The sequence below is a fragment of the Anopheles funestus genome, chromosome 2RL (assembly GCF_943734845.2).
Source record: "Anopheles funestus chromosome 2RL, idAnoFuneDA-416_04, whole genome shotgun sequence".
Lineage (NCBI taxonomy): Eukaryota > Metazoa > Arthropoda > Insecta > Diptera > Culicidae > Anopheles > Anopheles funestus.
Genome location: NC_064598.1, coordinates 40548046 through 40563505, shown reverse-complemented (window position 1 = coordinate 40563505; position 15460 = coordinate 40548046). Strand labels below are relative to the sequence as shown.

Genomic DNA, 15460 nt, shown 5'->3' with positions numbered 1-15460 from the left:
TAATGAACACAGCAATTTGTAGAAAACATATTATCTGATTCTATCGTGCTGCAAATGGTCCTCTTGTAGGATTAGAAGTTCAAAGGGTAAATTCAAATGGTACATACTTTTCACCAGGATGTATCATTTGCGAGGAACGTGCACGTTCTATACGCTTAACAATGAGTTCGATCAGGAAAATTCCACTCGATAACAATAGCATAGCGAAATAAAAAATAAACAGTGGCTGCAAATGTTCCATATTGAACACAATGTAATCCGGCACGGAAGGATGCTCCCGGATGCGTCTAATTTTCATCAACTGTACCACCGTCTCCAGTTGATGCATGAACCGATCGTTCATCCCAGCCTCAACACAGTGCAAGACAATCACATTAAACGTACCAACGAATGGAGACGTTTTCGGAACGGCCATCGATTTGTAAAACTCGTACACCGGTTTCTGAATGGGCCATATGGCATCCGGTTTGCCCGGTATCCACTTGTAATTTCCGGCCAACACGAGCGGAACGTATTCATCAGCGATAAGCAGTGCAGAATCGCGGTGGATTATAATCTGCTCAATGGAATCGCGCAATGAGGATGTATTTTTTGTAGATAATCGATTTGAAAGTGCGTTGTACACTGGATTTTGAAAGTGTGGTCCCTCATGACGTACGATGTGCTCGTGGTAATGTGACACCTTCAGTTCAAGGTCCGTTTCAATCAACTCCTCAAGACTGTTAATATTGTTCACCTGCTGATTGCTTGGGTGCAGGTACCGTATAGTGACACCTTGCCAGATCGGATACGACACGATGTTATACACCAGCAGCCCAACGATAATCCAGCGCTTGCGGGCAGCCCGGGGCAATTTCACTGATACGTTGTAGATAATTCCCACGAGGTTGAGCACTTTGGTGCCGAACGAATAGTTGCTCGTTTCTCTGGGTACGTCAAGTTTGCGGGCGGCATACTCAAGCAAAAAGATAATCATCGGAACACCGAAAGATAATAGCATATTTGTTAGCATGTATGCCACGCTAAATGGATTAATGAACACCTGCGTTTTGTCGCGATTCTTGAAGAAATTTCGCGGCGTTATAAAGACCAGCTTCTCCGTGGAGATATAGTGCAGGTATAGCAAATTCTTCGTATCATAGTTGTGGATGATGCGTGAGTTCGCCGCCAAATCGATCAGATTGTTCTCAATCAACCCAAGCGTACCGACGGGTGTTCCGTTCTGGTGGATATATCCGATCGATAGCTCGAGTTCGTTTTTGTGTAGAATCATGCTGAAGTTCATGAGTTTTTGCATAATGGAAAGAATTTCCTGATCAATGTCCGTGAAACTAACCGTACCCAAAATGCAGTCATACGCCGAAGTCGACCCGTTGCTAACGTGCATCGCAATGTTCAAAGGATATCCGTTCAGATAATATACGCGATCGTCAATGAAGCTAGTCAACTCTCGATTGTATAGCTCCAGTTCATTCCCATCCACCAGCAGGTTGCAGTGCAAGTCGGATTTAGTTGTTGGCAAAATGTGTAGTTCCGGCGAAAGCCCCTTCCGGAAGGGATTGAACACACAGCTTTCTATTGTCTCATTGCCATGGTGATTCAGTACAATGATCTGCAACAATCGATATTTGTACCAGGCAACATGGAACAGTTCAGCTAGCTCTTGATCATCCATATCCTGCGTTATCAGTAGCACTTTGGCGCGTGGGTTATACAGCGAAAGGTACGGTAGCAGCTCCGTTAGCAGCTCCTCAATGTGTCCGGAACCCACAAAGCATTCGTTCATACGATACTCCAGCTGTTGTGTGTTCTGTTCTAACGATTGGTGTACAAATAGCTGAAAACTGAAGGAAACGCGTGAGTGTACGTTATCATTGAAAACATAACACATCGAAAGGGTCTGCTCGCGAGAAGCGCTAACTTTGCTTACCGATGAAGAGTGAAGGCATTCAAAGGTACCGGATTCCGTAGACAGTATGGCGACACGATCGGAATTTCGGTGCTCGATTCTATCACGGTGACGGTATGCTGGTTAGTGAGATAGTTCTCGAGAATTTGTGTTTCCATGAATACCGACTGGGAGTGACAGTCACTGTGGCGTAATGCATCGAGCGATGCGTTTGTGGAACAAAATCCGCAGTACAGTAACACTAACAGACGACCACAGTCCTTTTGCTTCATTGTGAGTTCAAAAGGATGAATACCACGGAGGACGAATGTACAGGCTTTTATAATGAGAATAGGGTAAATAAATCCCTATTGTCAGTAATTAATCGTGTTGCAGTAGATATTCTTATCGCTGAATTCCCGGAGAACGGCTATTAAACATTCAAGACATGCATACGGAATCATTAATCATGTCCAGCGGGTAAATAGTATTTCGTCTTTTTGGTAACTCTCATTTGGTAACTCTAATGTAGATTACAAAGTGATAGCTATTAAGTATCCTTGGTGATATCTTGGTGATCTTGCCTCTAGATGGTTCAGATAAGAATTTTTGTACTCAGAATTGCCGTTCGCTCAGTTTTAGGTTTTGTGCTGTCTACATTCAACACGAAGAAAAGTTTTCTTTGTTCTTCATAACAAATCTTCAACTTGCTGGTTTTTGATGCTATTCTGTTCTCGACAGGTTCCTCACTTTTAAGACCAATGTTCGGCAAAGGGTTCCGGTTTGGTTTGGACTCGTGAAACTCGTTCCGAGAGAGCACAACCCAAGAATCGTAAACATACGACCGTGAACATCAGAGCCTACAATCGATATTGAACGTACGGCTATGAACCGTCGCTAGGGGGTGTTTGGAAAATCCATACCTCTTCAACTCGTTCGGAACAGGGTGACGTCACACAGAATAATTAAAAAAAAGTCGAATACCACAGAGGAAGCCGATCCGGTTGAGCACCTACCTCCGTTCGCGGGGTTTGTTGCGTTTCGACCAGACATTGGAGGAAGTAGACAGAGAGTAGAAGAATGTTGTTCATCTTGAAATTGGATCCTCTTTCTTCCTCGATCGTATGTGTCACCCGGACGAGCGAGAGAGATTGTATGCGGCGGACCGATTGGTGCGCAATCATTCGGCGATAATCCGCTGCGTTCTTGAAGGTTATGGGTTGCGTGAACGTTGTCCTCGGTTTCGCTCTTCGAAGCCGGTGTTAGTTGTAGCGTCGTCGTCGAGCTGCGTACAGCTTAGAACTGAATCCGAGCATTTGTGCAACAGGAAAGATGTTGACGATTCTTTGGAAGGTGCTATTGGTGGTAGTTGTGTTCGGTGGTGAGACGGTCACTGCTGGCGATCGATCATGCCAGACACGTTCGGACAAACCGCAGGAAGGACGGTGCGTTTCGGTGGCCAAATGTCCGGCAATCAAACAACACCTGCTACGGCTGCAATTCCGTCCCGCCGATCGGTTTGAAGCTTTTTTGAGTGAGCGTGCCTGCGGCTATGGAAAGGATGGCGTAAGTATTGTTTGCGTCAATTAATTTAAATTAGTTCCAAAACCTTGTATTTATTAGTTTGGTATACTCCTTTAGACTTTGCATGTGTGCTGTACGGGGAAGATAGCATCCGAGCATCGGATAGAGTTGGTCCCGAATGATTCTCACGAGTGTCCCGATGAGTGTACCCCGATTGAGGATTGTCCGGCCGTTTTTGGGCGGAGCATGGTACTGCAGAAGCGGTACGATCGTCGCCTACACAAATTGTTGCGGGATAACTTCTGCTACGAACAGTCGGGACAGTTGTTTGTGTGCTGTGACACGGAACGTTACCCTAACTCCATCACTGCCGGTACGCGGCAGCTGGCAAAGCGCGTAAGCTGGCAACCTTGTGTGACGCCATTTGGTGATGATGGAAAATGTGTACCACCGGCCCGCTGTGCCATGGTTGATAACCCGGATACGATCGCCTCAGAGCTGGAAGCGTTCACGATCGGTTGCGATCCAGTGGGCAATCAGTCGCAGCTATGCTGCACCGAATCGCTGCTCATCTTCGACCAGGAAGCGGGTAAAGAGTGCGAAACACAGGATGGATTAGAGGGCATGTGCACGGAATCGGAGCGCTGTTTAGATTTCATCGAGTGCGATGAACAGGACGTGTACGTACGGCAGAATTGGTGCTACACGAACCTGCAGCAGGTGGACTATTTGTGCTGTGGTCTCACTCGCATCAAGCAGCGTAAGTAATCTTTTGCTTTCGTGAAACAAAAGTACTAAATGTTGATGGTTTAAGAAAAAAGCCCCGCCAGTGACCTCTGGGTGACATCTTGTCTTATCAACATGTGAACCAGCTGTTGTGTGAGCTGGAATACAGTCAAAATCGCTGTTTGGGTTTTTCTAGCCCCGCAGGTTGAGTTTGGAGAACGAGCAGGAGAGGACCTACCGCCGTGCACCACGGTCATCAATCGGGCCGGGTATTGTGTTCCGCTCGCTCAATGTGGACCAGTAGCAAGGCTATTACGTCTGATATCTACCCGCGGGACATCTGCAACACCGGACGAGGCACGTTTTTTGAGGGCATCGATTTGTACTGCACCGGAAGGGGTAGGTTATTAAAGGCTTATTAAAAGGTATATCGTTTAAGGATTAAATACGGGAATAAATATCGTTTTTGTTTGGCTTTTAGGCTACCGGATATCATGTCTGTTGTGATGTTACAGCCGTTCAAACTACGACCACAGCTGCACCGATCACTACGGCACCGACAACTGTCGCACCAGCCACAGCGAGTCTGGTCAACCATCCTAATACGAGGTTCTTCGATCGTGCCAACTGTGGTCTTCCGGCTACTAACAACAAGATCGCCTTTGGTCAGCAGGCCCGTCTGTTTCAGTATCCGTGGATGGCAATGATCGTGTATATGTCCAGCACGTCCGGGACGGAAAGTTCGGAATGTGCTGGTACGATCATCAACGTTCGCTACATTCTAACGGCAGCACACTGTATCGATGGCCAGATGGAGCGAATGTAAGTCGCGTGACCATTTTATCAAGCAACTACTTATGGTTATGTCTCACTCGCTGTTTGCTCTGTCCTTTTCAGGCGATATGTAAGAATCGGAGAGTTCGATACTCGTACAGATCCAGATTGTGAGGAGGACACGTGTGCCGCACCGATCCAACGGTACGGGGTGGAAGATGCTGTCTACCATCCGAACTTTACACGCATTGTTCGTTCCGGGCATGACGTTGGTCTGCTGCGGTTAAACCGATCGATCGACTTTAGTTCTGGTGACGTCTCACCAGTATGCCTTCCGTTTACCAGCAGCTTGATGGGGTTCGATCCTACGCTGTACTGGATTACCGGCTGGGGATTGACCGAACGGCTGGAAGTTAGTCCGGTTCTGTTGCAGGCGCGCATACCACCGGTATCCTGCAGCCTGAGCAGTTATGCAATTTGTGCCGGATTTGGCAATGCCACACTACACTGCGAGGGTGATTCGGGTGGTCCAATGAAGGCGCAAGTACCTGAGTATAACTTCCGGTTTGTGCAGTACGGTGTGATTTCGGCAGGGCCACGATGTGGTACGCAAGGTGTGCCAGGGATAAGCTCGAGAGTTTCATTCTTTATGCAATGGATTTTGGATAATATAAAAGCTTAAACTGAGTATGTAGCGTATCGGCTTTCCATATCTTTATAATTCGTCTTAAAATTTTAAGGTTTTGTTCTGTAAAAGGAATTGTTTCTATTCAAAGGATTATCCATGAGGAACTACAACTTTTTAACAAATATCTGGTTGTTTGAAATCATAGAAGAACCAACGGATAATTTTGAATTATGACCGAAGAAGACTCATAAATTTGAATGCATATTCTGTGCAAGGTTTTTTTCGTTAGAAGAAATTGAGCATCGCGGCAAAATAATAATTCAAGGCAGTAGTGCATAAGTACCAGGTGAGAAAGGATATGTGAGACTCATACTACAAGAATAGTCAGAAACAATAAAAATACACATTGTAAGAAAAACAGAAAAAAACAATTGTTATACATGTAGAAATCAACACTGGTAAATTATGAATTGGAGAACAAAAACCAATTCTCGTAACTCTTTAGGACCACACAAGAAAAAGAAATAGATAAAGGCCATAGCAGGATGATAGACAGGACATTTTTTTGTTTAAGAGTTAGTTGTTGGGTCAGGCAATACCGACTTTATCGTTTATTTTTTGGCAATCCTTTGCCGCTGCCCTGGTTAGGTCCAAAGGTTATAAATTTTTATTTTATAATCAATTATTACGGCATTTAGCCGTATGGTCTAAGTTTATTAAATTTTTCATGGTGTAGTTATTAAAATTCACTACAAAATAGTGTCAAATTTTCGGCCAAAGATCGCTTTTTCAGCTTCTTCTATATTTTTTATTTATTTATTTATTTATTTATTTTTATATCTATTAGCTAAAGCACTTCTTTTATATTTTTTCTTTCAAAATATTCATAAATGCTTGAATTCCGAGGTATTTTTTTACAAATCGCCAGTGCAGTGCAAAGCTTTTCGGAGGCCCTAAGCGGAATGGTAATTAGGGCCCCAAAACTAAAGAAGGTCGCACTGTTGATAAACTTGAATCAGCAAGCTTTGTTTTGCTTTGTTCCACTATAATCGATCGCAGGAATTCAAATTCTGAAAATACAGACCGAAGGGTGAAATGATTTCAAAAGTGCTAACGGGGTGGGAGGGGTCATTTTCGGAGACTCTAACTGCCACTCCACGGGGCCTCTAAAACTACGCTGACGCAGAGGATGGGTGAAGAGGGGAGGAGGGGGAAGGTGAAGGTAAGCACAAGGCCCCAAGCATCTTCTTGGTTAGCGTACGCTTATATTATATTTTTGTGTTTTACCATATTTTTTTATTTAATATGTGAGGAAGTTTATCTTAAAAAAAAACTCCCAACGATTTTTTTCGAGCTTCTGATTGTATATTCCCCCTGTAACATGATCACTACCATGATTCATAATGGCGAACCGTTTATCATATGGGTTAACTACCTTTAGCTCCTTCCATTTCAAAAGGATTTTACCGCATTTACACGATGACGTCGCACGACGTACTTTCCCAAGTAGTGCTGCCGTGGTAATGAGTAAATTTCCAGCATCTAAGAGTGACAAACTATCTGCCGACAAAAGCTGTTCTTCTCACTGTTGATGTTGAGGTGTATTATTGCGTACCACATCTAAATTTACCGGTTCTAAAAACCAACGTGCTTCAACCGTTGTCTTCACGAAAGCACGCAAATAAACTGTGTGGCGCATGCGTGTTTCCCTGAAACAAGGTCACTGCAGATCTATCAGCTGTTCGCGACTGTGCATGTGTATGGAAGCGGTTCGTTCAAATGCATTTGTTTTGTTTTTTTTCTGTGGCCGTTTTGCTTCTCTTCCGATTGCTGCTTGATAACAGAGAGTTTATGTTGATGGAAGAAACATTTAATAATGGACGATTGATTTGTGATTGATTTCGATCGCTGCATACAAAATCGGCGGTTAGAGGGGAATAATTTTTAGTTCTGGTTTCATAATCGAAACCTGCATATATACTCCTATTTATTTAACAAATTTAACTATTCATTATGAAAATTTTTGGTTGTTTTAATTAATATTTAAAAATTCACTTTATATGATGTGAATAATACAAATGAATGAAAAACATGAAGAAATACAAATTACAAAAGAAACATTAGACAGGAAAGGATTAGTAAATGGAAGATAGCGCAAAACAAATGCAAAACAAAACATACAACAAGTAAAACAAACAGCTCACAAAGAATAATAGAAAAAAATGACAACAAAACATTATAAGAAACGGAACGTAATAGAACTGAGTGAATTGGTATCGATGATAACAATGCTCCACATTTAACCTCTACTCTGGATTGAGACAGTAGAGTTATCAAATGACATTTAATTTAACACAATTGCGATTAGTTGTTTGATTAAATGATCAAATGATCAAAAAACTAAATATACGAAAGAATGTCCATCTCCCGGAAGTACACAAGAAGGTGCTGTTTGGCAGGAGTATATTAAAACCCCATTTTTGCGCACGTATCTCAAAGCATTGAAATTACTTACTTAAAATTTTCAAATTCAGAATAAAGGCGATGTATGTGATAAACGGCGCCGGTTCCACAAAACACGATCGAGGATCAAATCCCATCCGGACCGTCTCTCCTGGAGCAAGGACTGGCTATCCAGCTATGCGGTAAAAATATGTCTAGTAAGCCAGAAATGGCCGGAATGATCCACAAGAGAGAGAGAGATGAGAATTAGAGATCCTTAACCCAAGAAAAGAGAGATACCAACGAATTCCGACCATGAAGTAAGTTTTGATTTTAGGATCATTTGCTGTTCATGTAAAGTACCTTCTTACCTTCTCAAGAGCGAAATATTAAGGTAAATTTCCTTCAAGCAATTCGTGGTTTTTCAAGACCGCGCTCTGACATATTTACATCCCTAATTTTAAGCATATTTCCAAAGGTTTTGTATCTACTGCAGTCCAATATTATTCTCAAGTCAAAATGCCTTGTGTTGTAACCGTTGTAATATATTAGATTGTGTATGAAAAGTCATGAATATTCGCTTTTTAAACAAATCATCCTCATTTTCTTAGTCATTAGGTGACCTTCCTGAGTCGGTAAACACTAAATCAGTTCTCTTTCTTCAACTCTCTCAGATTCTTAATTTACGATAAATATCGCACGATCACTCCATTATCATCCGATACGGCTAAAGATTTTCGGATACCAGAACCAGTGGTAGCGGTTTACCAGACTAACCGTACAATGAAACAGTCCGATGGCTTATCTGCCATCTGGTATTGGTCAATCGTTCAATAGAAGTGTAGCAAGGCTCGTTCAACCGTCCAGTGGAAAATAGCTTTATTTGTGGTAAAGTTAAGAAATTTGGGCTTTAAAAATGTCTTTATTTCGCATTTCCATTCCATACTCTGGTTTAGACCCCGTCGTACACCGTCCAGCATGTGTGCGAATCATCCCTTCATAGCGGGTTGCGTTCTATAGCTCGCGACTCGTCGTTTTTCACACACGAAGGAAGCTACCGTTCCGGGAAGCTTAGCATTACTGACCATGGCCACCTACTCCGGTGCTGCGGCAGAAATGGAACGAAACGGAACGAAACGGTTAATCCACTAAATTGATGTGCTCCACATTGGAAGCAAGAGCGCTTCCGTCTCCACGGCATTACTTACACGCATTCATCTACATACATTGGTTTTGTTGGGTCGAAGTAACCGTTGGTTCTGTTCCTCACACGATGCTGTTGTTTCGTCTTTCGGAATGTTTTTCTTCCCGTTCGCTCTTGTACCGCATCTCGCGGTTGGCCTACTTTGTCCGCGCCAGCCTACGTAAGTGTGTGTTATGCAGCCGATACGAACGCAACACAGTCGAACAACCGAAGAACGTGCCGGACTTTTGGGAAAATTCTTTACCCCACTCACACGATTGGATTTTCCGCTTACGACGGGCAATTTTGGCAGTGGACGACGAAACGCCGATCGTCCGTCCGTTACATTCGTTTCGCTCGATCTTCTGCAGCGCGAGTGACCAAATACGTGATCAAAGAAGCCCGAAATGCTCGATTTAAACCGTTTTTTTGGGGGTAGCTGTAAGCTGTAGCAAGCGAAGAACCGAAGCAGCTCGTGAGTAATTTGAGTGCAGTGCGCACCAACATGCATCGCCATTTTACTGTGTGGGGAAAATGAGTTACCGCGCTGTCGTACAGTACACTGCGCGAGTGAGCTGGTGAGTGAACTTCGTACTTCTTTCCATTTTCAACAACAAAATGCATATACGCACTCACCCCCCAGAAAAAAAAAACATCCACCCATCCACCCACGCACACACACTACTCACGAAAGAGAGCAAATGATAATCCGAAATCTATAGGAACGGTTTCGGCATTTTTTAAGGCACGGCAAATACGTGAACCCGATTCCTCGCATCCTCACGTACGCTAATGAGGTGCTTCCGATATGCGACTTTCGATGTTTAATGTTTGCTCTCGGTGCGTTCGTCGTACGTCGTAGGCGTGGGAAAGTGCATCGTCGCACGTTTTTGTTTTGTTCGGTGTGGGGTCATTGTCGATTTATTGTCAGACCGGTGTTATCAGTGGATCCCGCTACAATACACCACGCTGATCGTAGGGTTAGTTTTGGGGAAGGGAGGACGCGCATCATATCCTTCATGATCTTTTGTGGGCCCCGTAGAGGGGTTCAACATGCGAGAGATATGCTGCGATACTGGCGCAGGGAGGCAAAAACAACACGCCGTTTAAAAAAAAAGAAATGCATCGAAAAACATTCGCACAGCAATGTGTCGGAATGAGAGAATATCCGTTTCAGTTAATGGTGAGAATAGCACACAAGAAGCCGGTCCGAGGGGAACCGGCTTGTTCGCTAGCAAACCGTTCTAACATCGTGAACATTCGTACAGGGATTCCGTGCTGGTGGCTGATTCTAACCTTGTGAACTGGTTTAAAGTTATTCGTACGTTTGTGAGTGTGTGTGTGTGTGTGTGTGTGTGTGTGGTAGTGGAAAAGAAGAAGTGTTTTTTGGTTGGGAAAACCCCGTGGATGAAAAGCAAACAACACACTTTTCACCCCCAACCTGCCCTCAGTAACCCTGCGCCAAGGGAAGCAATGTGATGATATAAGAAGTACAAGTTTAACGTTTGTTGCAGTGGTTCTGCGGTGGTATTTTCCCATTCTTAGTGTGTGACTTTTGAAAAAGGGAAATTTGCTTTATGCACTTACTATCGCAACAGTTTAAGTGATCCTTACTCTGATCCTCTCTCTCTCTCTCTCTCTCTCTCGTGGTACGAGAAGTGGTGTGATTGTGTTATACTATCAGCTGTTTATGTTTATGGTAGAGTGAAGTGGCTCTAAAAAAATCTCAACTCTGCATTCTGTGTTTGAAAAGCGATTTAATTAGAGTCGCTTAAAACGCCATAATCGATGTTCAAAATCAAAAATCTCCCTCCAAAAAAAGGGACTTCATCTTCGAATCTTCGTGCCGTTATTATATCTCTTATCCTTCTTTCTTCGTATTACTACTACTTTTTTTCTCTCTGTCACAGGCTCTAAGATCGTAGAGTTGTTTCTGCGTTTACACTTTCTCGCACAATACCCCTGTGTTCCGTCCGTCCGTTCGTGTGTTGGTGACATTCCTTCAGCTACCATGTGATAATGTTTACAAGTGTTTTTCATGCCATTCAATCTACCTACCGTACGTAAATGGGACCCCACGGTACACTGTTATCTCGCAGCGAATGCCACTGATATGACACACCACTATCAAAGGGTTTTGTTGATAACGCGCGTTTACCGAAACGACGGGGGTTGCTTGCATCGCTCACGCTTTCTTGCTCTCCCGTACAGTGAGTACCATTGGAAATATATATATATATACGCATACACTTTAGTTCAAAGTACCTCCCAAGCAAAAAAAAAAAACAACTAGAACACCTGTAGCATTACGTTTTGGGATCTGTATCTTATGTCCAATGTATGTATATTGGTTGATTTGATTAGAAGCAATCAATTGGTGGTTGTCAACGTATAAAAGCGATTTGTAATTCCCATTTTCTTTATTTTACTTATTATTGCGTAATCACGTTAGAAAATTAATGCTTATTAAAAGGAAACAGGTTTGTCATTTTTTACTGAATTTGTTGTCATTCATTTAACTGAATAAATGATCTATACTCTCCCAGACAAGTTTCCATATGGAGACGATAAAGTTTAAATTAAATAAAGATCTCACGAAAGCATTTTTCAAATTGTTGATATTGTAGCATATGTTTTGTGCCTACTAATCATGAGTAAATGTTTTTTTTAAATGCACATTCCTTTCCACAAATATCCTCATTTTGTTGTTGTAAATTCTGAGTTTTTTTCTTCAAATATTCCGTAACATTCCTTCAATGGGTCCGAGAACGTTCTTCAATTTCCATCACTAAACTCTACCCCATCTTAGTATGTGCAACAGGGAAATCTTCCCCCTTACCTTTCTCCCCCTTTCAAACCCCTACCCGGTCTCTTCCTCTCTTTTTTGCCTTGCCTTCAGACTCTCTTTTTCTGTGGCTCAGCGTTTTCCGTGCACCGTGGCCCTTCGCCCCTTTGTTGCGTCCACATCCACGCACACCGAAATGCCGCTTCGCTTTCGCACGTAGTTAGATAACATTCTAAAATCGATTTTGAAACGATTGCCAAAATGGTGAGAACTTCAATCGGCCCAGGGGGGAGGGATGGGAGGGGGTGGAAATCCCGAAGGCGGGGGGTGTGTTGCCACTGTGTTGCTTCGAAGCTCATAAATGGTCGATTAGCAGCAGTGGCGGCAAACAGGTGGCGCTCCGTGTAGAATCGCGACGTACGCGGCAACCTTCCACCACCTTCCACCACTTCCGTTCTGTGCCGTGCGTCGAGATGTGGCCGGCTTTTTCTTTTTTTTTTTCGTTTGGTTTGGTTTGGTTTGCGAGCTCGGACACACTGTGCAAAGAAAGCGGACGCGCATTCATCAGCGCTCGGGTGCGTGATAGATTATTTTTGGATCGCGTCAGGTTAGGTTTTGCGTGTTTGGCGCATTTCGGCGGGTGGAGTAGGGAGAACCTGGCCCAATGGTTCGCACGTCCGTTCAATCGGTTCACCGGTCAAGTCGGTAACGCATTGGAATGAGATCCACCGCGATCGGATGTGTAACCCGAACCAAGAACCAAGAATGGATCGCGTAAACAAATTGCATTCGGTAGAACTAACAGTTTGGGTTTTTTTTTGATGAAGTTACATTTTTGGGTGAAACATGTTTATCGTATTTAAAATGTGGCAGATTCTTCGAATGATCTCCGAATCATTGGTGTAGAGATGTTAAATGAATGTTCGGAAAATAGTTTAATTTTCTATCTAATATGTATGTAATCTTAATCTTGATAGGACATGGCAGTTCCTAAAGAGCAAAAAAAAAGTAATCTTGATATTAGCTACAAGGGCTTTATCAAATTTTTATTTAAAGCCCTGTTGAAGAAGCTAGATTTCAAACAATAATTTAAAATTTTAAAACCATTAGATAGTTACTGTAAAAAATTATGTTGTATTATCTGTTATGGCTATAACTGTTTAATTTTATTATGTAAATTATTATGCTTAACTTAGTCTTATTATCTTAAGAATTGACTATCTGTTTATACTGCAGTAATTGCCAATTTCAGCTGTTTTCATCTACCATATGTTAAAAGACCATTCCTGAAGTTGTTGTTTGTTTGTGAAACATATGCTAGGCAGGATTCGAAAATTGGTGTCAAAACTAGAACCGAAAGATGAACGTTTTCTGCCGAATAAACTTTGCTGTTCGCTTCGTTTCCCTAGGTCGGGTGCAAAAGTGCACTTTTCCAGGGTCTGGTGCACCGGGAATGCACCTTAAATTCGTACCATATTGTTTATTTGTTCTGGACAGAATAGGAACGCGCGGTTACCATTTTCTCGCTTTTTTCCCCGACCGACCGGCGCAAAAACCAGACGCGCGCCTGTCCGTTTCTTGTTCGTGAATTGTCGAGTATTTATCCCAGAGGCGGGGAAGGGCGCAGAGAGGACAGAAACGGAAGGACAAAGCAATTGATGGGGTAGTCGTGAGGATAAGCAAGATAAGGGGTGGGTGGGTTGAAGTAGAAATAAACAGCAGAAATGGCAACATTTACCGAGACGCTCGCATGTTTGCGTTCGGAAAGTGAGATGAGTGACCGAATCTTTGTAGAATGCTACCGTATGGAAAGGAAAGTGAAAAGAGTTCCCACCCACCACCCATCACCACCCATTTCCATTAATCTTGCGTCTTGCTGCGCGGCATCCCTTCTTTGGGGGATGGTAAGCGGTGGCACTATATAACGGTGGTAAGAGGATTTGTTTGGCAAGCAACAAGTTAGTACGCACGTTCTCAGACTTCTCTCGCTGGGAGAAAGCGCCGTTTCAACTGAGAGTCTGCCTCATTTTAGCACACGCAACGTGGGGTAAAAGTGAGAGTGAAGCACCCCCTACCGACCTCCGAAACGGAACTCATTTCTACCGTGCTCCAACGCGTATGTTTTACATCTTTCTTTTAATTTGCGTAGCTCAGGGATGTAAAACCGTTTAATGTTGAGTGGAAATTTATATTAGTGCGATTTTTTTGGTAATCCATGTTTTCTTGTAGCGTAATTAGTTACATTATCGTATATCTCTCTCTTCTTGGCTTTAACGACCTTACAGGTCACGCCGGCCATTTCTGGCTTACTAGACTTATTTTTACTACGTAGCCGGATAGTCAGTCCTTGCTACGGGGGAACGGTCCGGATGGGATTTGAACCCGGTCCGGCCGTGTAGACTGGCGCCGTTAATCACATGCACCACCGGGCCGCTCATTATCGTCTATCAGCACTAGTGAATGTAATGTGAAAAAATGTTACATTATTGTAAAATAAACAAAAATTGAAAATGATTGTGAATTCGATTAATTAGAGATCGATGCAGAATTATTATATTTTCACGAGTATGACACAACTCTTGTCTGGCCGGAATTTATGATCAAAATCTGGTGAAAATATGGGTTTTCTGCTTGTTGGCTGCTAGTTTATCATCAAGAATAGACATACACATTCTACTCCAAGACATTCTGAGTTCAACTCAGTGGTCTGTCTCTATGTAAAAGCTAAATCCAATTGAAAGCTGTGCACAACGTCGTCATAGAGAAAACGAAATCCCTATGAATGATACTACCCGCACGGTAATTCAGGTAATTTCAGAAAAAAATCCATTTTGTTTGCGACAAACAATCAATAGATAAAAATATAAATTTATCAACTGTAAACATTTTAAAATTAAAAATCTTAGGTATAAGCTGTAAATATCTCGTATGTGTATATCATTTTAACAACTTATACATATTGAACAAATTAAAAATATAATGAACAATAAACACATAATAATTTTTGCATTAGTTGCGAAGTTTGTTTAACTTTGCATACGAGAAATGTAATTTAATTTAATTGTTCCGCAACATTTCGAAAAAAATAAGTCGTTTTTTATTTAAACATGCACTAAAATGAATATCATGATAATCGATTTTCTTTTCCGATGCTTAACAAATTAGCATACTTTGATATCGTTTGATGTCTTGCGTATCGCTGGTGTGTTTGACACCCCTGCATCAACCCCCCTGGTTCGCTTTTCGTAGCTCTCTGCCCGAAGCGCACGCTCGTAACCGTGAGTTACGCGTCTTTTCCAAAACTCGCACTCCACTCTACTGCTGCTGCTGTTGGCGGGGGAAATTCGGAGAAGTTCAATGTGTTCTAGGTGTTTAATGATAACGGGCGGCCAGTGATAAGGATCACCAGCCGTGCGAATGAGAGCGCCCAGTCGGTATGCGATCGCAGGTGGGTAAGGGATGGCACAATATCGCGACCGGAGCGGGCGCCCAGTTAACGGTAAGGTTCGT

At 42.8% G+C, this 15460-nt stretch overlaps 3 protein-coding genes across 3 annotated transcripts in view; 2 read left to right on the top strand and 1 right to left on the bottom strand.

Moving 5' to 3' along the window:
• Positions 1-79: 79 nt before the first annotated feature.
• On the bottom strand, positions 80-1875 carry LOC125765850 (uncharacterized). The gene has a single exon (XM_049431338.1). It carries the CDS (start codon positions 1784-1786, stop codon positions 80-82), a length of 1707 nt encoding a protein of 568 aa, XP_049287295.1. The 5' UTR covers positions 1787-1875.
• LOC125764884 (serine protease 7-like) lies at positions 1792-6313 on the top strand. Its single transcript, XM_049429533.1, has 5 exons — positions 1792-3454; positions 3530-4172; positions 4335-4537; positions 4620-4960; positions 5036-6313. The coding sequence occupies exons 1-5, from the start codon at positions 3221-3223 to the stop codon at positions 5592-5594; spliced, it is 1980 nt and encodes a 659-aa protein (XP_049285490.1). The 5' UTR covers positions 1792-3220; the 3' UTR covers positions 5595-6313.
• Positions 6314-9944: 3631 nt separating this feature from the next.
• LOC125762985 (probable serine/threonine-protein kinase cdc7) overlaps positions 9945-15460 on the top strand; it is a 53735-nt gene continuing 48219 nt past the window's right edge. Inside the window, exon 1 of the mRNA XM_049425655.1 lies at positions 9945-10486. The gene's annotated coding sequence lies outside the window, so the exon portion shown is untranslated. The remainder of the gene's footprint in view (positions 10487-15460) is intronic.